Source organism: Cyprinus carpio, chromosome B12, assembly GCF_018340385.1.
Source record: "Cyprinus carpio isolate SPL01 chromosome B12, ASM1834038v1, whole genome shotgun sequence".
In the NCBI taxonomy this organism is placed as follows: Eukaryota; Metazoa; Chordata; class Actinopteri; order Cypriniformes; family Cyprinidae; genus Cyprinus; species Cyprinus carpio.
The window spans coordinates 1,283,002-1,307,339 of NC_056608.1; the positions used below are offsets into that span (position 1 = coordinate 1,283,002).

The 24,338-nt window shown below is 32.7% G+C and overlaps 1 protein-coding gene across 1 annotated transcript in view; it reads left to right on the forward strand.

Moving 5' to 3' along the window:
• The window catches only part of si:ch211-176g6.2 (ras-associating and dilute domain-containing protein), a 23,813-nt gene extending 929 nt beyond the window's left edge, over nucleotides 1-22,884 (forward strand). The window contains 12 exon segments of the mRNA XM_042736031.1: nucleotides 1,449-1,766; nucleotides 3,369-3,601; nucleotides 4,586-4,917; nucleotides 8,955-9,575; nucleotides 12,296-12,333; nucleotides 12,447-12,625; nucleotides 12,708-12,820; nucleotides 19,099-19,122; nucleotides 19,194-19,315; nucleotides 19,383-19,605; nucleotides 22,463-22,604; nucleotides 22,697-22,884. Of these exon segments, the coding sequence (XP_042591965.1) occupies nucleotides 1,449-1,766; nucleotides 3,369-3,601; nucleotides 4,586-4,917; nucleotides 8,955-9,575; nucleotides 12,296-12,333; nucleotides 12,447-12,625; nucleotides 12,708-12,820; nucleotides 19,099-19,122; nucleotides 19,194-19,315; nucleotides 19,383-19,605; nucleotides 22,463-22,604; nucleotides 22,697-22,884 (2,533 nt within the window).
• Nucleotides 22,885-24,338: the final 1,454 nt, after the last annotated feature.

The window sequence follows — 24,338 nt, forward strand, 5'->3', positions numbered from 1 at the left end:
AACGTTAAGGGAACATTCCATTTTATCATTGTGGAAACATTATGTGAACGTTAGTTGTGACATTAACCTAGTAATATATATATATATATATATATATATATATATATATATACTATACTATATATATATATATAAGAAAAAAATTCTAGTTCCACTAATGATGTTTAATAAATGTTTTTGCGCTAACGTTTTGAGAACTTAAAGGGCCAGATACTTTTAAACAAGTGTTTTATTAATGTTACTGGAAGAACGTTGTTAAAAAAACGTTGAGAGAATCTTGCCAGAACGTTACCCAAAGGTCTGAGAACGCTTGTTAGCTGGGTATGTTCTGAACCAAGTGTGAAATAAACATAGATTATTTAGATTTTTATTGCGTGAAAAGGATTTTTCACAGGCATAATTTCCACCACAATAAACAATAAAGGAAATAACTGTGCAAATAAGAAGTTAAGACTAAATATGAGATATCATGTGTGAAGAATGTCAAGGTAAATATCTAGAATACTTTGTTGTGCGTTATATCCGGTCAAGCTGCAATTTTGTCAAATTATGCTAAAAAGAGTGAAAATAGCCTATTATTCAGTTGGTATAAAGCATGCTGTGGAATTTGCTAAATTTATTTATTAATGTTAAAAGACAAAATAGCTTTTTTAAATTCTTTTATTTGTTTTTATTATTTTGTTTAAAATGTCATTTCCACTACAGTCTTAAACATTATATTCCACATAGTTTGAGGTGTAAATGACACTGCACTCTTAAAAATAAAGGTTCTCTATTAGAACTGATGGTTGACTTATTGGCATCAAGTACTTTTTACATCCATAAAAACTTTCCATTGCACACTAGATTCTTAATAGTGGAAAACGGTTCTTTAGTTTATTAAAATGTTCTTCATCCTAGGATAAAAAAAAGGTTCTTTTAAGAACTGATCACTGGAAGGGTCTTTGGGGAACCAAAATGGTTCTTCTATGGCATCACAGTGGGAAGACCTTTTTAAGAACCTTTATTTAGAAAAGTTTATGGTGGAAATGGTTATGTGTTCTTCAAACAAACTAAAAATTTTATTATTATTATTTTTTTGCACACTTGGACACTGCTAGTGTAAAAAATTTAATGAGTTATAGTTTTAGAAGATTTTATTTAGGGGCAATAGATGAGGAAACACATACACGGTACTACTGACGCAATTAGTGAAGGCTGAAAAGGAGCTTTTGTGCCACTGCTACTGAAATAAACTGATTACTGGATTGGAGAAAATCCTCCAAGTATTATGCAGAGCTTTGTTCTGTATGTGTGTGTTTTTTTAAGTCTCTTTGTTCATTTTGTGAACATTGCTGTTCATTAACTGGGTGCAATTAGTGTAGCGATGAACAGCCAGACTGAAGCGACGTAGGTCTGCATCTACAGTCCAGTGGAGAACAGAGCAATCATTTTGGTTCCTCTTCCAGGTCCAGCTCATCCAGCGGCACGGGCAGATCTACGGAGAGCGTGGGAATCCGCCAGCCAGCGAAGAACAAGATCCGGCGTCACCAGCACCGTCTGTCGGCGGTGTTCGGCCGCGGGCCCAGAGCAGGTTCTGGAGAGATGGCCGCTGAGGGAGAGGACGCACTGGTGACAGACGACCCCTCCGAACTGTCCAATCACATCACAGCTCCAGGCATTCTAAAGATATTTGGCACGGAGATCTGTGAAGGAGCCAACTACAAGAGCGTACTGGCCACGACACGCTCCAGTGCCAGAGAGCTGGTTAAAGAGGCACTCGCCAGGTGAGGCCAGAGAATTATCTTTAACTTGTTTATTGTCACCCCGCTTTTTGAGCTTAGACATTAAAATGCACTATCCGAACTTAAATTGTTGTAATTTATGAATGCTTTGGAATAACAGACCTAAGGTTATAGATTTTTAAGTTTACTGAGAAGCAAATGCACTGCACTAAACATTTTAAGTTTTGCACACAAAAATATATTTTACAAAATAGTATGGACTCTACAAATGCTAGAAATTCAAAGCCATATATCAAATCAAGTTGTGTTCCAAATTTGAAGTTGATATCACAAAAAATTAGATTATTTTGAAGTTTTGTCCTGTCACAACATTTCCAGCTAACAAGGCACTTTTTCACAACTTTCACTAACTTTTTTTTCAAATGTTATATAAATCTCCTTAAAGCAATGTTTTTGGAATATTCTTATAATTTTATGCACTCATAATGTTTAGAGAAAACATCCTCTTGATGTTATTTTTACTTGATGAACATTCTAAGAATGTTTTTTGTAAACACAGCGATAATACTGGATATTTTAATATTCGTAGAATATTGAAAAAAATGAAGGGTCAAATGATGTTACATTTTGTTGATTAAAAGTAAAGTTAGTGGAATGATTAGTGGAGTAACTTTTCTACAACGTTATGATCACCACAAGAAAACTGCCTGATAAGTGGAATTAAAGTATAGTTTTCATGGTAATGCATTATTTAATTTTAAAAAGGTTTCATCACAGTATTTAAACTTTCAAAGGATACCTAATTGATGATGATTACTAAAATATGTAATAGGGACAAGGCACCAAGTGTGCTAACACCAACAGTTAATAAAAGGGTTTCCAGGTAAAAGCTTAAAGACTTACATAGCAGTAAATGTAAGTAAATGTGGTTCAAATATATTCAGGGTTGTGTGAAATAATATTTAAATTTGGCTTATATTATTTTGACAATATTTAAAAATCATAATGCGGTTGCTATCTGAACAAAAAGCCCAGATGATTTTCTTAAGGGTTTGGATTTCAGCAAATGCACAAAACGGCCTTTGTGCACATTGGTTAAAGTCCATTGTAACGGCATGAGAAGTTTTCATACCAAATGTCTCGGTTGGTTTGGAGAAGTTTGAAATTCAAGGCAAAATGAATTCCTTGGTGAAGCCACTTTGGATCGAATGCTGCGTCAGCACTCAGATACTGAAACTCTCCATTCTTTCACAATGCTGCAGCTAGAGTGTGTGCCTGAAAGCTTTCTTAGTTTGTAATGTTTTACTGTAGCTTTAACTGCAGCAAATCAGCATATTAGAATGATTTCTGAAGGATCACGTGACACTGAAGACTGGAGTAATGATGCTGAAAATTCAGCTGCGCATCACAGAAATAAATTACAGTTTAACATATATTCACATAGAAAACAGCTAATTTAAATTGGGATAATATTTCACAATTTTGACTATATTTGATTAAATAAATCCAGCACTGGTGCACAGAATGGAGTTCTTTGAATAACATTAAGAAATCTAAGTGACCCCAAACTTTTGTACAGTAGTGTGAATATATATCCTAGTATTTCATACATATCAGTCATTCTGCTGTTTGTATTTGCTTCAGATACTCCCTGAGCAAAGAAGACGCTGATGACTATGTGTTATGTGATGTGATCGGCTGTATTGGAAACCAGTGCTGGAGGACCGAATGTGTTCGTGTGGTGGGAGACAATGAGAAGCCGCTGCTGCTGCAATCGCTCTGGAAACCCAAAGAAGGATTCGCTCGACGCTTTGAGATCCAGCACAAAGCCACTGTAGAAGAAAACAACTCTAAAGACCAGGACACTGTGACCGCTGGTATACCTCGACACGATTCCTCCTGCATAATCACATTTGCATTAAAGATAAAGATTTCTTTTCCTTCCTGCCTACAAACAATTTTGTGCTTTTAGCAAGACAAGAAACCAGATATTTACTACCACTAAGATAATGGTTCAATTTTGTTATGCAGAAAGCCCTACCATTTTTATTTTATTTTAATTAGCTCTTGCCAACTTATAAACTGACAATAAAGTTAAGGTAAAGTGAAGCAGTTAAAGATAAAGTTGTAAGTTAATGTTATTGTTGTTGAAAGTTAAGTTAAAGTTGTATTAAACCATTTGCAAGGCAGCATTGTATTTATATTCCTCCAAAGTTATGGTTCTGGTTGTTCTAAAGCCCAAACAATTAACACAAGTATTAATCTTCTGAAATTAAATTGGCAATTTGCTCATCAGTCATTTTGGTTTCTTAACTTGAAAAACTACATGAACAGAATGTTCAGCTTTTAAAATGTAACTCACAATTTTGATTTGGTGTATTCTAATATTTGCATACTGAAGTGCAACTTGCTGTCTTTCTTGCACCTATTTGCATATAAACTGTGATTGGTCTTGTATATAAATAAAGGATTAGTTCACCCAAAAATGAAAATTTGACAAAAATTTACACACCCTCAGGAGAGTTACTGATTTGGAGAAATGTAGCATTGCATTACTTGCTCAGCAATGGATGCTCTGCAGTGAATGGGTGCCGTCAGAATGAGAGTCCAAACAGCTGATAAAAACATCACAATGATCCACAAGTAATCCACACCACTCCAGTCCATCCATTAACATCTTGTGAAGATTATTGTGATGTTTTTATCAGCTCTCATTCTGACGGCACCCATTCACTGCAGGGCATCCATTGCTGAGCAAGTGATGCAATTCTACATTTCTACAAATCTGTTGAAGAAACAAACTCATCTACTACATCTTGGATAAATTGTTGGCTGAACTATTCCTTTAACACCTTCTCCAGGTATAAACGCACAGGCACGTAAGCTGCAGAAGACGCGCTGCAGAGGGAAATCCGTGCCGCTTGACGTATGCATGAGTGACGACGCCGTGGACGGCAGACACAATCTGTTTAAGAGTCTCAGTGACTCAGATCTGACAGCTGAAGCTCAAAGCACCTGTACGGAGCGAACGCAGGAGGAGGATCCAGAGGCCGAGGCCGACAAAGCTACACAGTGTCCTGCTAATGAACGGGAGGAGACGGAGAGCAGCGATGACAGCGCCACACAGTATTCCATTCACCCGCCTCTGGACTTCCCATACTTCCTGCTTCTGCAGGGCTTCAGTTACAGACAGGTAGGACAGACTCACACTATATCTGTGCTGCTCCTCCCTCTCGCTCACTTCACCGTGGCATCTGTATTCCTCCAGCTCATCAAACACACGCAACAGTTTCTGGAATTCAGTGGCATGAAGTTGTTATCAGTGCAGCATATTTAAGTTGGCTTGAGAAAGTCAATTTACTGATCTACTGTTTAACCTCCTAGAGCTTTCAAACTACAACCACCAAACTCAGGTCTGAGTCGGGTTGCTATAGCTGCATCCCAAATGACGCACTATACACTCATACACTATGTACTTATGCACTATGTACTCAACCATGTAGTGTATGGATTATGTAAGGTTATTTTGTCATTCATAATCAGGGTCTGATAGCCCCTCCCTCTTCGTTACATAATTACAGCTGCGACAGCTGACTGCATGAAGTGTCCAAAATTCCACACTTCGTTTTTTCGGTTATTTAAGTGCATCGTCCGGGTGTTTAAAGTGCACTTTTTCTTTTTGGAATTTTCAGTGTGAATGCACTATTTATACTACAAAACGTCATAGAATAGTGCATAAGTACGCGATTTAGGATGCACCTTATATCTTTTTAACTGATCGAACTTACGATTTTCGTTAAACGGATGATTAAAACTACGAAAGGTCCCATAGACTTCCATTGAGGGGCTCAAAACTTTTGTACAATAAGACTTATGTAGCGTCTAAGCTGTCTGACTCTCATAGCATGCTAAATCATGCAAGCAACATACTTAAACATGGTAGCAAAGTGCTTATCATGGTAACAACATGCTAATAATACTAAAACATGCTAGCAACATGCTAATCATGTTAGAAACATGCTAGTAATATGCTAATCATGCTAAAACATGCCAACAACCTGCTAATCATGCTAGAAACATGCTAGAAAAATGCTAAACATGATATCAGCATGCTAACAAAATGTAATCATGCCAGAAACATGCTAAAAACATGATATACTAGTAAAGATATGCTAGTTGTGGTAAAAACATATTAGCAAAATGCTAAATCATGCTAGCAACATTCTAATCATGCAAGAAATATGCTAGAAACATGATAACAACATGTTAATTACGCTAGAAACATGATAACAACATGTTAATCATGCTAGAAACATGTTAACAACATGTTAATCACGCTAGAAACATGATAACAACATGTTAATCATGCAAGAAACATGCTAGAAACATGTTAACAACATGCTAGCAATATGTTAATAACATGTTAGATCATTGCTAGTATATTGGCTGTTTATTAGTTCTTATGAAGCACATATTAATGTCTTATTCTGCTTGACCATATTTTAATCTGACCCCATACCCTTACAGTGGGACAAGTTGAAATTACTTTAGCTATTTGTTGGAAGCTAAAACTATGGAAGCTTATTTTCTCCAATGAATAAAAAATAAAAAGTAATTGCAACTTTTTTTCCTCAGGTTTGTGATTTAAACATGCAATTGTGAGAAAAAAAAGTCAAAATTATACTTTTGATTTTTATTCTGTGGTGGAAACGGGCTTCCATACAAATCAAATTTTGAAGGAATATTATTATTTTATTCAATTTCAGATTTAGCTCAAATTACTTTCTTTTATCTGCACTGAAAATGGATGTGGCAACAGTTTTCACTCAGAAATTGCTAATAAAGTTGGCAATTAATTATAAAGAAATTGTAATAACAGTAAACATTACAGTGTATAGGACACCTTTTAGGTAAATAGAAAAAGAAGTGCACTTAATTGTATTAAATAAGCACTTGTAGTGTACTTCACATATTAAAAGTAGATTAAAAAACTGTACTTGCAAGTATTATAATATTAATGTAATAAAATGCCACTTAAGTGACTCGAAGAGAGACATTTTTTATGATTGCTTCTTAACACACATTAAAGCAGAGTTTTAATAATGATTTAATAATTTGTTATGCTTTGAAGAAGTACACTTTGTTTGATGTATTGACTAACATAATAAAGCACATGTAAAATAATTGATTATAATTTTAACTATTTAATATTAGATCAGAGTTAATATATTTAAATGTACTAAATTACAATACATCATAAATTACAAATGAATCATTACAAATGTGTAATTACAAATATATTTCAATAAGTTTCAATAGAAATGACATTGAAGTATATTTTAGTTTATATTTTAGTTTATCACAAATTCTTGTCAGTGCATTCAGCAGTAAATTACATATAAAGATGTACTTATGTACTAAACACACTTATGTTCAGCTAATTGCATTTGATATTAATTTAAACTATTCATTATTTTTAATTCAAGTCGCTGAAAACATATAAATATATTATATAAAGTATATTATTTCCATAAAAGCATATTAAAGAGTATGTCTTTTGCACCACAATTCCAGCTTTTATAGTCACTGGAGACTTCAGCATGATGTTTTATGTTTTTAGACATAAACCAGAATTACAGGGATTTTCTCATTTTGGTTGTTTTAGGAAAATAATTCAGTCGGTGATCGGAATTGACAATCTTACAATCACAAATATTCACTCCCTTTACACTGGATAATACAACACAGGTGACGTCAATGAACCATGGAAAAAAATGATCCCACATCCCTTCGATTCCATTGGAAAATAACAGAGTTTGCCAAACAGAGGAAAAATGGCATGAAAAATGAACACGTATGCAAAAACAGGCCTAGTGTTCACGCTGGACAGGAAGTGGACTGTCCAAAGAGGAGCATCCGAAGGGTGGGCACACTTCCTGCCAGATTAGCTGTGTGTGACGACAACCGTGAATGATCAAACACACACGTGCGCACATACAGTATATACACTCTACATGTAAACTTCACATGCTTGTTATGATTGTTATTATACTCTCTGTCCATTCTAACAGACACCAGCCTGTTCCTGGGAGTCACACCTTGGCATTGATTGTGCCACGCTCTACTATTCAAGAAACATTAATATTCAAACTGTGGACATTACTATTATTAATGATACTACAATCATTTAGTATAAGTATAAATAATACTATATAAAAAAAATAATATTTTTGATCTCAGTAAAACAATTTATTATTAACGCACGAAATGGTATACTGTTAAAGTTTTCATTATTATTTATAATGTATTATTATTATTATTATTAATGGTAGTTATTATTTTAAATAATAATATTGCAATAATAATATTCTAAATGTTTTTGAAAAATAACATTTTTGACTTCATATGTATAATACTGCATAAAATGGTTCACTGTAAAAATGATTTCATTAATATTCATTACATCTTATTTATTATTACTATTACTTTGTATATAATGTTTTAGTTTATATATATATATATTTATAGTGTATTATTTAAATACAGATTTAAATTAACTGATTTTAAGTATATTTTTATACATATATATATATATATATAAATACAGATTTATATATATATATATATATATATATATATATATATATAATATATGTATGTATAAAAAATATACTTAAAATCAGTTAATTTAATCTGTATTTAAATAATACACTATAAAACATTTATTTTTACACTATAAAATTATTTATAACATCTTAATAATAATAATAATAATAATAATAATAATAATCACATTGTTTTCTGTATTCATTTAACATTTAACTCTGATTAACATTTTTCATTTTTACTTGATTTTCACTCGGTTTGAAATTTCCTTATCATTAATAAAATTAAAGTGGTCCAAAAAGTGCACTTAAAGTAGCACTGCAGGTTATAACTTTTTAAAATGTTATAATTTATTTATTTACATGTTTAATATATATATATATCTACACATTTAAGACAACAATTAAACTTAAGATTTCAGTTTTAGTGGGCTGACACTTTTCTAATGCACGACAAAGATTAAGGATTGTTTTTATTGTTTTTGTTTTTTTTGTTTTTTGTTTGTTCATTTTTTATGATTCATTAAATTTAGTGTATTGATGTTGGGTAAGTGTGTTTGTGTTTTCTTGATAACATCTAGAACTTTATAACTCGTGCAGTGAATGTGTTTCATTCCCTCCTCAGGATTTTGTCATCTATGCCCTGATCAATACCTGCACGGTATTCGGACGCCACGTTGAACAAGCTCACAATGAGACTGAGAGTGATGCCGATCGCATGAATCTCTGGGCTCCTGATCTTCTGCCCGATCACTGCAGAGTCACTCGGGGGTCAGCGGTCGGACGGTCCGGGGCCGAGACCCGACTGAAACCCCTCAACAGAGCAAAGGTCAAGAGGAACGGAGCCGTCATCAAGCACGAGGTGGAGCTGCAGTCAGGAGACGTCATCGCACTGGGCGATCATTACCTCTTCATGTATAAAGACCCCACCTGTCCAAAGGTCGCGACCCCTGCAGAAGCGGCTCAGACGAGCAGACGGCCTCCTCTCTGTAAATCGTGCGTGAGAGCGAGAGCCTGCTTCAGAGACGTGGATGGAGCAGAGCTGCTTCTGCCGTATGACGTGGAGCATGAGTCCAGGGTCCTGAAGGAGATCTTCAGCGTGGTGGAGCGGGATCCGGCCGCACACAAACTGACCGCGGCCTTCCTGCTGTGTTTGTGTCTCCAGCAGTCCGCCGCTCACTTCTCAATGCCGGCTCTCCGGCGGCTGCTGCTACAGATGGCCAACGAGCTGCAGACCATCGTATGGGTGAGTTTACCGAGTCATTTCATTTCTAACGATTGTTTGTCTTTCTGGCTGAAAGTTTTTGGATTTGCCAGGATGTTGAGAGGAAATACAACCACAATTTAACCAGAATATAATTAAAGGGACAGTTCACCTAAAAATGAACATTCTGTTATGATTTACTCACCCTCGTGTTGTTCCAAAATTTTGTACGTTTCTTTCTTCTGTTGAACACAGAAAAAGATATTCTGACGAACGCAGCTGACGGTAGCCATTGACTTCCATAATATGGAACAAATACAATGGAAGTCAAATGACAATTGGTTCTTCAAAAGAAATTAATAAATGGATATCTACTGAATATATTTTTAGACAGAGGTCTTAATGATAATGATTTTCAGTTTTGTTCAAGGTAATTGATTCAATGGTTTCTCAGTGACTGAAGAATATGTAAAAGCATGAAATAAGTCCATGTTTTACTCACCCTCGAGGCATCCTAGATGTATATGACTTTCTTCTTTCAGACGAATCCAGTCGGAGTTATATAAAAAACTGTCCTGGCTCTTCCAAGCTTTATAATGGCAGTGGGTGGGTGTTTTTGTTTAGCAGTCCAAAAGAAGTGCAATAAAGTGCGTGCATCCATAATAAAACATGCCTCACATGGCTCGGGGGTTAATCGAGGCCTCCTGTAGCGAATCGATGCATTTTTGTAAGAAAAATATCCTTACTTAAAACATTATAAACACTTTTTTCTCACTTCTGCTGACTGTCATATGCACAAGCCGCTCGAGGGACATTTTACTATGGATTATTTTTCAACTGGAGTTGTGATTACTTCATAAATCAATCAGTGTGTGAATCAAACGAATCAGTTCAGTGAATAATACAATGACTCACTCATAAAGACAGCCACTTGTTTCATTCCTGACTGAATCAATGCTTAGAAAGAATCAGTTGAGTAACTGACTCACTCACTCATTAAGACTCGCTCGCCGGCACCTACTGGTGTAATTATGTAACATGCAGCTAGGGCTGGGTACTGAGTTAGATACTTTTTAGGTACCGACCGAATTGCCTCGATACTATCGAGTATCGAAAAATGACATGTTGTTTGGTTCCAGATTTCGCTACCTAAGGAGTTAACTCGTCAACGTTAGTGCTCAAACAAGTACATATGAAATGCACAACACATAAAGTCACTCACACACACACAAACTCTACACACACGAGACGCGCGGAACTCTCCGCGCACATACTCTTATGAGGCGGCGCACGCACAAACTCTCCACGTGCATACTTATATGAGACGCGAGCACACACACATAATACCTTAAAGATGTGGAAAAGTCGATCCAAAGTGTGGGTACATTTCTCCAGGCTCGATGCCAACAGCACGCGATGCAGTATTTGCGGTAAAATAATTGCTGCAAAGACCGGTATCACGACAAATATGATGAAGACATTGACAGCGCACGGAGTAAACATAAGAGCAGAAAGTTGCTCCGTCTTTGACTGGTAAATGAAGAGATACCTTGTTGATCACTCTGACAGTGTTTATATTGCAATAAATAATAACTACTGAATGTACACTGCCGGTCAAAAATGTGTGGTTAGTCAGAACTTTTTTTAAGTAAGGATGCATTAAAGTTATCAAAGGTGACATTAAAACGTGTAATGTTACAAAATATTTCGTTTTTAAATAAATGCTGTTCTTTAGAATTTTTTTATTCATCAAAGAATCATGAAAAAATTGTATCATAGTTTCCAAAATATTAAGCAGCAAACTGTTTTAATATTTCTGAAGGGTCATGTGACACTGAAGTAATGATTTTTGTAAATTCAGCTTTGACATCACAGGAATAAATTACATTTTGAAATATATTCAAATACGATTTTAAATTGTAATACTATTTCAAAATATTACAAGTTTTACTGTATTTTTTTATTAAAATAAATTCAGCTTTGGTGAGCATGAGCTCTTTATAAAAAACATTTTTTGTTCCTTTGTGCACTGGCTAATCAAAGCATGAGTCAAACTGAAAAAATAAAACCAAAGTTTTTCTGAGGTAATGTGTTCTGTAATCTTGTTAAAATGGATTTCATAAAATTGGTATCGAAAAAAGTATCGTTAGGAACCGGTATCGAAACTGAGGTATCGAAATTTAAGTGATAGTACAGCCAAAAATGAAAAATTCTGAAAATGAAATTCTTTGACTTTCTCTTTTGTTATTCCAAACCTGAGTTTTTTTCTTCTGTGAAATGAATTGAAGAGTGTTTCATTTCTCATTGACTTCCATAGTGTGGACATGAAATACAATGGAAGCCAATGGGAACCGAAACTGTTTTCTTACATTATACCAACATTATACTAAATATACTCTTTTGGGGTCTGCAAAAGGAATAAAGTCATATGGGCTTTGAATGACGTGAGAGTGAGCAAATGATCACAGATGAACTATCACTTTGAATTCAAGCACTGAAACTAATAGTGTAACTTGTTATACAGTATATGAGTCAAGCGTAATGACTTTTATAATGCTTTACATCCTTTTAGAAACTTAAATGCTTGTGAAAACAGACTTCAGATGTTCTGTGTAAGAATGAAAGTAGCCAAACATGGATTTGAGCAACATGGGTGTCAGTGAATGACAACATTTGAATAGTTTTAATGCCAGTCATTAGATATTTTTAGTCCTCCGTGTTTTGCATTGTAACTGTACTGTATCTTTCATACTTTAATACAGGAAAAGGCAAAGGAACTCGCAGCTTTGCAGCCTGAAATGTAAGATCAGGATCTCATTTCTCATCATTTCCTAACCAGAGGAATTAAAATGCAATGTCTTAGACGCGGCGTACATTAAAACCAGATTTTCCTCGCTCTCCTGACGCAAGCAGAAGTGAGCCAGACGCGGCAGACTGGCCGTCTGGTGCTGACAGACTGATCCGAGGCCTGGAGCCGCTGGTCCTCTGGATGTCCAACTCCGTCCAGATCCTTCACTTCATCCACCAGGAGGTTCCTCGTCTGCTGCACGGAGTCTCTCAGGAGGAGGAGGAGGAGGAGGAAGACTGCATTGGTGAATCAGTCAGTGCTGATGTCAGTAATGTGATGTATGTGTTCAGATTCAGCATCTTTGCGTGTCTGTGGTTATATTGCAGCGGTGCTGGAGCTGCGGCTCTCCTCCGTGCGCTCGGCCAGTGAGGAGGCCATGACGGTCCTGGAGGAGGTCCTGATGTTCACCTTCCAGCAGTGTGTCTACTATCTCACCAAGGTCAGGCCTTCTGCACGCTTCATCCAAACATGATCATTCTGTCATCAGTTATACAAAAGCTGTTTGACTTTATTTCTTCTGTGGAAAAAAGATTTCTTTCAGTTTTAGCTATTTTAGTACATTTGTTTAACTAATTTAATTTAATTTTAGTTAAAGTTTTGGGAATTTTTTGTGTGTTTTTGACATTTTTACTAGTTTTAGTTATTTTAATACATCAATTTAACAACTGATATATTTAAACATCAGTTTTTACATAAGCACTGCTTGTGACCAGTAGTATTTTAGTATTATTGTGATACTTGTTCTTAATTTTAGTGAAAGTTGTAGTATTTTTGTTGTATGCATTTTAGATTTTTTTTAAATAGAATTTCTATAGAATTTTTAGATTTTTTATTTATTTTGGTTTTAGTTATTTTAGTACATCAATTTAACACAAAGAACCACAAGGAAGATACATTAGTAGTACTTTATTTTTCGTATGATTGAGATACTATTACAATTTTTATTAATAATTTAATTTAGTTTTTTTATATTTAGTTTTTTTATTTTACTTTTAGTTAAGGGTTAGTTCACCCAAAAATGAAAATTCTGTCACTAATTACTTTCGTGCCATTTTTTAGTAATTTTGTTGTGTTTGTTGTCTTTTTTTTTCGTTAAATTTTTTTATGTAACAATAAATATGTAATTTTTATTTCTTTTTATTTCAGTTTTAGTTATTTTGGTACATCAGTTTAACACAAAGAACACAAAAGAATATGCATACTTGAGACCAGTGTTATTTTAGTATAACTGAGGTTTTTATCTTTTGATCATTTATTTTTCATTAATAATTTGAATTTTATTTTTTATATTTTCTGTTTTAATTTTAACTTTAGTTAAAGTTTTAGTTATTTTTGTGATTTTTATGTATACTTTATATATATAATATAATATAAATAGTCTGTATAATTTTTTTTTACTACATCTGTTTAGCACAAAAGACATTTTGAAGAAATTCCCAGCAGTATATTAAATATAGAAGTGCAGACAGAGACTGGTTCAAGTCACAACAAAAGGAAGCAGCGACAGTTTTTTTCTTCCGTTTTGTAATGGATTATCAAAAAATAAAAATTAAGGGCGGGACTTCGGATTCACATCGGATTGTTGATTGGATGTTGAGATGTGGGCGTGGCTCCCAAGCAAGTATGCAGATGAGGAGCGAGCATGTGTGGGCGGAGCTTAAGAGCACTGTATACTTGGAGAAATCCTGCATTTGTCCCCAGAGAGAAGACTGAGGAAAATAGATGTATCTACAATATCCATAGATGTATGTGCTGAAATGTGGCACAATGTTTGAGTGAATTCAATGTCAATGCAGTGAAATGGGGTCAAAATCTCTCTTTACACCACAAATGTTACCATATATGTTACGTATACTCAACATGAAGGAAATACACATTGTGCTAAAGAAAAGTAATGGGACTCTAGCTTTAGCTCGTGAGCCGGTTGGAATGATGAATAACACAGGTTAGAAACTGTGGCTTTGTGAACTGATCTCAAGTGCTTCCAGATGTCTTGCTGCATCTGATCTTGATGGACCTCTTTGGCTCGTGGACATGAATGAATGAATCTAGTGTATCATGGATACAGTACGTGCATGTGATCTTCAGATCATTTTCACTACTGTATGTGCCTTTGAAACATTTGCAGATGTTTTTTGTTAATATTTAGAATTTTATTTTTATATTTTTTATTTTAGTTAAATTTTTAGTGATTTTGTTGTGTTCTTTGGATATTTTTTACTATTATTAGTTAATTTTATCTCTTTTTTTAATATGCTTGTATAGTTTTTTTTATTATTACATTTTCTTTCAGTATTAGTTATTTTAGGATAGCAATTTAAGCTAAATAAAAAATAAGATACGTAACCCGGTCAACTACTTAATTAAAATAAAATGTTCATTTTTTTGTTTTGTTTCAGTTAAACTTTAAATTCTTTTATTTGTATGTTATTTTTTAAGGCTTTATTATATATTATATTATATTTTACTGAAAAAAAATAAAAAATGTATCACAGTTTCCACAAAAATATTCAGCAGCACAAGTGTTTTCAATATTGATGATAATCAGAAATATTTTTGAGCAGCAAATCATCATATTAGAATGATTTCTGAAGATCATGTGACACTGAAGACTGGAGTAATGATGCTGAAAATTCACAATAATAAATTACATTTTACAACATATTCACACATATAGAAAACATTTATTTTAAATTATAATATTTCACAATTTTGACTGTATTTTTGATTAAATAAATGCAGCATGAGCAGACGTCTTTCATCCTAGCCCTATGGCTTCAAGTCTTGAAATGATTAAAAGTTTCCTCAGTTATATTTCATAAGCTGCTGTGAATAGCAACAGGTTCGTCTCTCACAGACTTTAATTCAGTGCTCAGACATCATCATTTGGCGAAGCCGGGATTTGGGATTGATTTGTATTCTGCATGGGAAAATCCTCCAGTGTCTCGCCCTTTGGGAAATTATAATTCATCTTTGTTCTAAGAGATTGTTTGCCGTGGAAAGAGAGGCTGTTTGTATGGGTGTGATTTGATTTAGTGCAATGTAACGTCCAACATTTTGATGAGGCTTTTCTGTGGAAAAACTAAACTGGTTTGTTGGAATGTGAAGCGAATTCACGGCTGACAGTAAATGAAAAAAACAAGCTGGAGGCATTCCATCATCATCATGCAAACAAATTCAGTCTCTGATGTTTAATGAGTTTGTGTTTGAATATAAAGAGAGATGCATATGAATATCCGCACAGAAAAATGAGCATTTATTTAGTCAATTAACCCCCGACTAACTGGTTTTCCTTGACTAATTGCATTCATTAGAAAGATAATCATTTCAAGCGTGCATTAAAGTAAATTCAAAAGTTTCCAAGTCGATTCTGAGAAACATTTTTATTGACGTTTTTATTGATTGGCATTCATTGAGAGTGGAAATGATTAAGTCGTGTGGTTTGTATCTGTGGCACAAACCATCCGTTCCTCTGTAAATGACATTTTATAGTTTAAAAGCTTGGCAGACGTCTCGCTCTGTTCTCACACGGTGCCAGCGCTCCATTATGAGCTCAATATTTTCTGTAGGAAAATTGAATCAAAAACAAACACGGCCGGTTGGAAAGCAAACTGATGTTTTACGGCTACAATAACAGGCTGGGTTTTCTCTGTGGAGGTTTGGAGCCGCTTGTGTGTGATTCGATCTCGCTGAGAAGGAAACAGCTGCTGGACTTAAACTAATACAACACATTTGTTGGTCATTCCCAGCGCCGGACACAACAGATTTAGTTCACATTCAGTCAGTGTTTGCTGCAGAGAAACTTTTATATTCAATTCTGATTCATTTGAATAGCATTCTCATGCATATGATATTTCAGTAATCAGCAAGTCACAGAGCAGAGTGACAAAGAAAAAAGATGGAAGCAGGGTTGTTATCATAGAAATTCAAACTAAAACTGAAACTAAAAACCCATTTCTGTTACTTGGAAAAAAAGAATTGAATATATATATTAGGTATATATATTATGTGATATATATATGGTATTGGTAGAATTTATATATATATATATTTTTATATTGTTTTTATATGTGTGCTATAAATTTTTTTATTTTTTATTTAGTTTATTTATTTTTTGTATGATGTACTGTGATATATATAATTTTAAATATAAATGTTGTAAAACATTAATAACATATATAGACATATTTATCAAAAATAAAAATGACAGTAACACAGCAAAAATACTAAAACTAAAACTTGAACTAAAATATAAAATATATAAAATATTAAAATAAAAAAAAATAAAAAAAATTGATAAAAACTATCTGAATAATACTCAAATTACTCTTCATGGAATAAAAACACTAAATTAAACTAAAATAGACTAAAATAAAATAAAAAATATTAATTAAAAACAATGAAATATCCCAATACAAAGAAGATTCAATATACAAATAAAAATACTTAAAATAAAATGTCAATATATTGTCAATATATTATATATATAGTATATATATATATATATATATATAGGGGGTATATATATATATATAGATATATATATATATATAATACTTTTATTTTTATATATAAAATATATTTTAAAAAAATTTATATAAAAATAAAATATATAACAATTTTGTGTGCAGTTTTTTTTTTTAAATTAGGGTTGTCAAACAATTAGAAATAAACCTGTCTATACCTCTAATGTTTTCAATAGATGCATGAATATAATGTTTTAATAAAACTGTTCCAAATCAGCTTTACAGGGAATATTGCCAAGTTAGAGATGACAGTGACAAGGAAAAAGTTGGAAGATGCAATGCAATGCCATTTTCATAAAACTTTCATGTGATTTTTTTAGCTCTAAAAATTAGGGATGTCAAGCAATTAGATGGAAATTAATCAGCTAAACTTATTGCTAAAGTTAATAAGTGGACTGTTATGAAATCTCAATATCACCGCTTCACTGTGAAATCTCAGTATGACCAGTGAAAGCGTTTGTAGATGAATCTGTGCTTCAGTGGGAAGCAGTTTGGTTGTGTGTCAGTTTTTCCTTCATGGTTTTGGGTGGATATTTTCTGCTGTTGGAGACGGAGCTGCCGGAGCGGCTGCCAAACTGGTGTCAGCGCGAGAGAGACGCGTCTCCCTGAGAATCCATACATACGCCGGGATCCAGCCGTCTGCACACAATTACACAGAACAAAGCCAGCTTTGTGTTATTGTGATGTGTGGCACATTGAGATGGAGGACGTGGGCTGAACGTCTTCAACACAGACTCTCTTTCAGTGATTCCTCGACTCTATATCCCTGCCGCCAGCTGCAGATGCAGTCACATACACGCTTACTGCTCAAATATAGAGAGCTGTTAGCAACAGAGATGTCAGAGAATAGCAAACACATGTGCTTTATCTCTCTCCAGACAATCAGCAGCTTTATTCCAGTCGTTTTGGGTCTGTTTTAGGCTCTTAAATCATGAAAGAATCCAGGAAGGATGTGAGATAAAGAGAGGACGGTCATTTGGTCAGTGAGTGTGGTAATCTTATGGCAGACGAGAGCGAGATCGTGGCCTGTCTGAGGAAGTTCATCGGCAGACGAGAGCGATATTGTTGATGGATAAGTCCCTATGTGTCTTGTGCAGATGTAATGTGTGTGTGGTTTTGTCATGTATTGTTGGGGATGTGATTTATATTTTATTTTAAGATGATGAAATAGATTTCATTTATTATTTAGTTTATAATGATTTATTAATATAAAAAATTTTATATTAATAATTAATTAAATAATACAAATCTTAAAATTGAAAATGTTTCAAAGTAAGTGTTTAAATTAATGAATAATATTTTTTTTAATGCATGTGTGTTTAGTATTTTTTTTTAATTTAGTTTTTTATTTAATGCATGTGTCCATAGTATTTTTTATAAATTAATGTTAAAATGAAATTAATTTAAAATGTAAAATATATATAGAAAGAAGAGATTAAATAAATTATCCGGCCTTTATTTGGCATTGTATAAAAAGTATTAAAATGACTGCAAATTATTAAAATATTATCTGAAAATATTCACTTTGAATTCAGTCCAAAGATAATCTTTCATCTCAATATTAGAGCACTATTTCACATATAAATATGGAGATAAATTAACTTGAATATTTTTTTTCTACAATAAAAATCAGCAAAAGTTTAATTAAATTTAATTTAATTTAATTAAACCGTAAAAAAATTAGATTAGATAGCACTATTTCACATATAAATATGAGAGTAAAAGCCGTGTTGTGACACTTGCCACATCGTTATGGAAAGCTTATTTGGGACACTACTAAATAAAAAAAACATGCCATTTTCATTCACAATTATATATATATATATATATATATATATATATATATATTTTACTTTTTTTTTTTATTTTTATTTTTTTTTTTATTTTTTTTTTATTTTTTTTTTTTTTTTTTTTAAAAGAACCAACCCTTAAGAATAACCTTTAACCACTAGTTGAAATATTTATTTATTTATTTGAGTTTACATTTTTTTTTTTTGTGGTTTTAGTTTGCTGTAGAATTGTATTATTATTATTATTATTATTAACTCTGAGGGTTACTGTATGAAGGTGAAGGTCAGCAGTTGTTCTGTACGGATGATGTTCATCAGAATGGACCGATCAGCATCAGCATCAGGAGCGGTGTGTTCTCCTGGGCTCATGTGTGTGTGTGTGTGTGTGTGTGTTTGGTCAGATGCTGTACCCGCTTCTCCCCGGCGTTTGTGTTTGGTGGTGTGTTGTAATGTGTTTTTGTGTGTGTTTTTGTGTTTGGTGAGTTGTTGTACCCAGAGCGTGGCGTGTGCCCAGTCGAGTCTGCGTCTGCTCCCGAGCGTTCCAGCGTGCCATCCCGGACATCCAAGCGCAGACGCAGCTACTTATCCTAACTCTTTCTTCGTCCTCAACGCTCGCTCGTTCCAATGCTGCTATGCGAGCGAGGTGACGTGAAGTGAGTGACATTTGTGACTGTGATGTGAGCAGACGGCGGCATGATGTTCAGGGTTTCTCTAATTCTCATGTGATGCTCCTCTCGTGTGAAGGGTCCGGAGGAGCGTTTTACTGCTGGTCCCGTGGAGTCCAGGTCAGGGCCAATCTGGATCTGCTGATGGACTGGGCTCACGGAGCCGGACTCGCGGATCTGGCTCACACTTACCTTCTCGGGCTTTAATGTGGTGGATATGCTGGACAGGAAGAAGTTCTGCAGGTCCTGCTTCTGTTCCCTCACACCAGTCTCATCTCATTATTTTATTGTGTTCATGCAGAAAAAGGCCGTCAAGTAGATTACATCAACTTAAGACCACTTTAGAAATAGGAGATATAGGGACAACTAGGAAGTTTAGCCTACCCTAACAGGGTCCTCTAGAATCTACATTTTTTATAAATCCGTTATTGAGTGTTAAAATCATGTATGAAATGTAAGTATATACAGTGTTGATATATATTGTATGAGTATATATATAGATAGTAGATATCTATTATACCACTACTATCCCGTACCTTATATTTATAGTAGTTTATACTCCACATCTAACACCACCAGGAGCCGACACAAATACATAAATGGTTTATGCTATAGTAATAATAACTCCCGCCTTACAATACTTACAAATCAAAACAGTAATCTAGACTTTAATTTACTAGTAATCATATTATAATAAGTATATAGTATATATAAATAAGAATAGTAATATTCAAAAATAGTATTGTTCCCTAGCTATATATATAGATATATAATGATATATATAGTTATGCGTTTACTAACAGTATGCTCTATGCAACACAATATCCAGGAAAATACCATTAATATATTATCAGTTGCAACATTAAATACAAGCGCACAAACCGATTTAATTTTCCAAAAATAGTAGTAATGTTTATATAATAGATAAAGTATATTAAGCCTATATAAGGGTAGATAAATTATAACAGTATATATTCAAACAATACAAAATGTATTATTTAAAAGTTTATTTTTTTAAGAGTTTTACATAGTAATTATTTAAAATGTATTTTTTAAGATTTTAAATATATTTTGTTATATATTTTTTATACACATTCACACAGAAAATATTTTTTTTTCACTGAATTAAATATTTTTAAGTTTTTAAAATTTTTTTTATATATTTGTGTATATTTTTATTAATAACATAAATTATGTATTTGTGTGTGTGAATTGTATTAACCACTTAAATATAGCATAGTATAATATATTACACATCACCCACAAGGGACGCATCCACCACTACAAATACATAATTTATGTTATTAGATAATTTTACCAATAATACAAATCACACGAATTAAGTTATATAATTTATAAAGGTTATGAACGTAATGTAGTACTATATAACATTAAATTATTGGTATTACAAATAATGTATAAATATGAGTGTAGTTATATAACTACTATACTATCATATATATTAGCTAATGATATATATAAATAGTATTACTATATATAATATATAATAAACATAAAAGTAATAAACATACTCTATGCTATCCGATAGTATATATATATAATTTACACATTAATATATAGTATATATAATATATACTTAGTCTATATGCATTGATAGATATATATACTATTGAAGTTATAATAGCTATAAAAAGTTAATAGTTTTTTTTATTAATACATTCACACTAGAAAAATATTGTTTACAAGGAAGAACTCTCAAGATATAAGAAGTGCCTTAAACCAATTAAATATATTTACATATTAAAAAATTGTGTGTATCATATATATATTATATATCTATATATTATATATAGAACATGCAACACTAAATAACATGAAAAAAAAAAAACTTTTTTTGTTCATGTAGGCAACGCAAGTAAGTGTTGAAATGGCTGTGTAAAAGTGTAGATGTAGTGAAAGAGAGGACATTTATTTCCATTAATTTTTAAAGCGTAGTTGTTTGTGCGCACCATTCTGATCGTTCCCGTTTTATTACACACGCATTCCTCTCTCATCACAATCTCTTCAGACATCAGGAGTTAGTGTGGAGCTCAGGAATTATTAACAGGAAGTATTACTCATTAAAGGATAAAGCTTCATGAACACAAAGACTCTTTCATGGTCATAGATAAAGATGCTGGATAAGCCACGTCTGTAAATGACATTTGACAAATGATCCTGACGGGACGTTATTCATTTAAGGATAAAGTTTAATGTAGTCAGAGACACTTGGAGCCTCATACGCTCTTTTCACTCATCAGAATTCAGAAATTAGGATTAGTTTTATTTGGTTGGATCCATTTTTTTGTTTTTTAATTTTTTTTAGTATTAAATTATTGGTTTTATTTTTTTTGGAACTTGAAAATAAAAAAAAAAAATTTTTTTTTTTTAAAAATCTACATATTTTACAGTCATTAATTAGAATTTTTTTTTATTTTTTTTTATTTTATATTATTTTGTATTTTTTTATATTTTAATTGTAATTATTTGTGTTATATTTGGTTTTATATGCAGAAAATAATTATTATATTAATATCATATTACATTATATTAAAAATAAAAATGAAACCATAAAAAAACAAACTAAAAATAAAAATCTGACACAAACATTTTTGATACTTGAAAAAAAAAAAAAGTTATTTAAAAACTCTTTCAGCTAGCCAAAAATTAATGGATAGTGTATATATATAATTTAAAAAAGATATATATAATACTGGAAACAAGCAAAAGAAACATTAATATATATTTAATAAAAAAAAATTTTAAACTATTTGTGTTAGTGTTTTACAGTTCATTAGTTGTTATATTGTTGTAAATTTGTCATTGATAAAATATTAAATTATTTTGTATTTTTTATTATTTATTAAATATGATGTATTATTTGTTATTTGTTGTGGAATTGTGTGATTATATTACAGTCATTTATTGTAATGATTTTTTCATATCTTAATTCTCACACAAGAAGAATAAGAGGTGCTATAGTAAGATGCACTGTATGCACTGTTACTTCTTGAAATCCCATGACTTCTAGTATTATTCAGATGCTGAGGTGTTTGTGTGTAGATGTCGTGGAAGGCTCTGCTGACTTCGGGAAATGTAGATGTCGTGGAAGGCTCTGCGGATGGAGTTCCCGTCTCTGAACGCGGCTCAGCTCCATCACATACTGAGAGAGTACGAGCCACGGCGCTCCTGTCCCGCAGCGTGGACGCCCTCCGGCGACGAGGACGAGGCGCTCGCAACCGGTACGTATTCACATACCACTCCCTGTAATTACATCTAGAAGTGAGTTCTGTGGAGGAGCCAACATGAACGCTAATGTGTCTGGCGTCTACAGCTGACCTCCTGGAGAGCTTCGATCAGCATCCTCCTCTCATCCTCCCTGCAGACGGCTTCATACTGCAGCTGAGAAGAGCAGTCAGTGACACGCAGCTCATTACACAGCTGCAGCGCTTTCAGAGATTCATCAGAACCATCACAGACCCACAGTCAGACCCACATAGCAGGAACACATTCCAGCAGTGAGCACCTTCAGTTTTGATTTTAAACTTTTAATTTCAAATATTATCTTAACTCATAATATTTTTATTGTTACATAACAAGATAATAATAATAATTATGTTTGACCAATTCATGGCTCATTTAAAGTAGTTATTTTAGTATCACTGAGATACTATTATAGTTAATATAATGAATTAAGTTTTATTTTATATTTTCACTGTTTATTTAAAATTTAGCTTAGTTTACAAGTTATAGTTAATATAATGAATTAAATTATATATATATGTGTGGAAAAAATACCGAAAAAAATGTTATATTGTGATATATTATAAATTAAAAATACATTGAAGCTATTGTTTTTAAATTTATTATACTTTTTAAATTATCATTTATTTCCTGTGATGCAACAGCTGAATTTTTAGGATCATTATCACATGATCCTTTAGAAATCATTTATAATATGATGATTCATTATCAAACTTTGGAAACAGTTCTGTGCTTATATTTTTTTCAGGACCATGTGATACTTTTTTAGGCTACTGTTAGATGAATAAAAAGATGTAAAAAAAAAAAAAAAAAAAAAAAAAAAAAAGAAGCTATGTTTTAAAAATAAAATCTCTTTGTAATAACAATATACACTCACTGTCAGTAATTTGGGGTCAGTCATTTTTTTTCTTTTTTTTTTTTTTTTACAATAAAACTCAATACTTTTATTCAGCAAGGATGTGTTAAATTGATAGAACAAAGTGATAGTAAAGACACCGGCCGTATATTATCTAGCCCATATTATCTTATTTTAGAGTGTTGAAGTCTTTTTTTTTTGTGTTTGAATAAATGCAGTTCTTTTTAACCTTTTATTCGCCTAAATCTATTAGGCCCCGCAGACACTTGTTTCCAAACATCATAATAAATCGCATATTAGCAATGATTTCTAAATGATCACCACATGTGATAGAGACTGGACTGTTACATGGGACCACTGAAGGCTGGAGTACGTGTATGCTGAAAATTCAGTGCGTAGCACAGGACGATAATAATTTTTTTTTTTTTTGACGTATATTCAAAATAGAAAACTATTATTTTAAGTTGGAATTGTACCTTAATATTTCACTACGATAAATTACTGTTTTTTCTGTCAATTTTTGATTCAAATATGAATGCGAGCCGCTGATGAGAGCAGAGCGAGCGGCATTCTTTCAAAAACATTCAGGAAAATAGTAATTTTCCCAACTTTTGACCGTGTACTGTATATATATATATATATATAGTATATATATATAGATAATTGAAGGTTATATCTAAATAGATATAGAGTAACAGATATATATATGATATATATATTATGAGAGAATAGTATGATCATATATAATATATATAGCTATATATATATATATATATATATGTGCTAAACTACATTTTTTAATACTAAACTAAATTTTAAATAAACCTAAATCTAATTTAGTAAAACTAAATTAAGA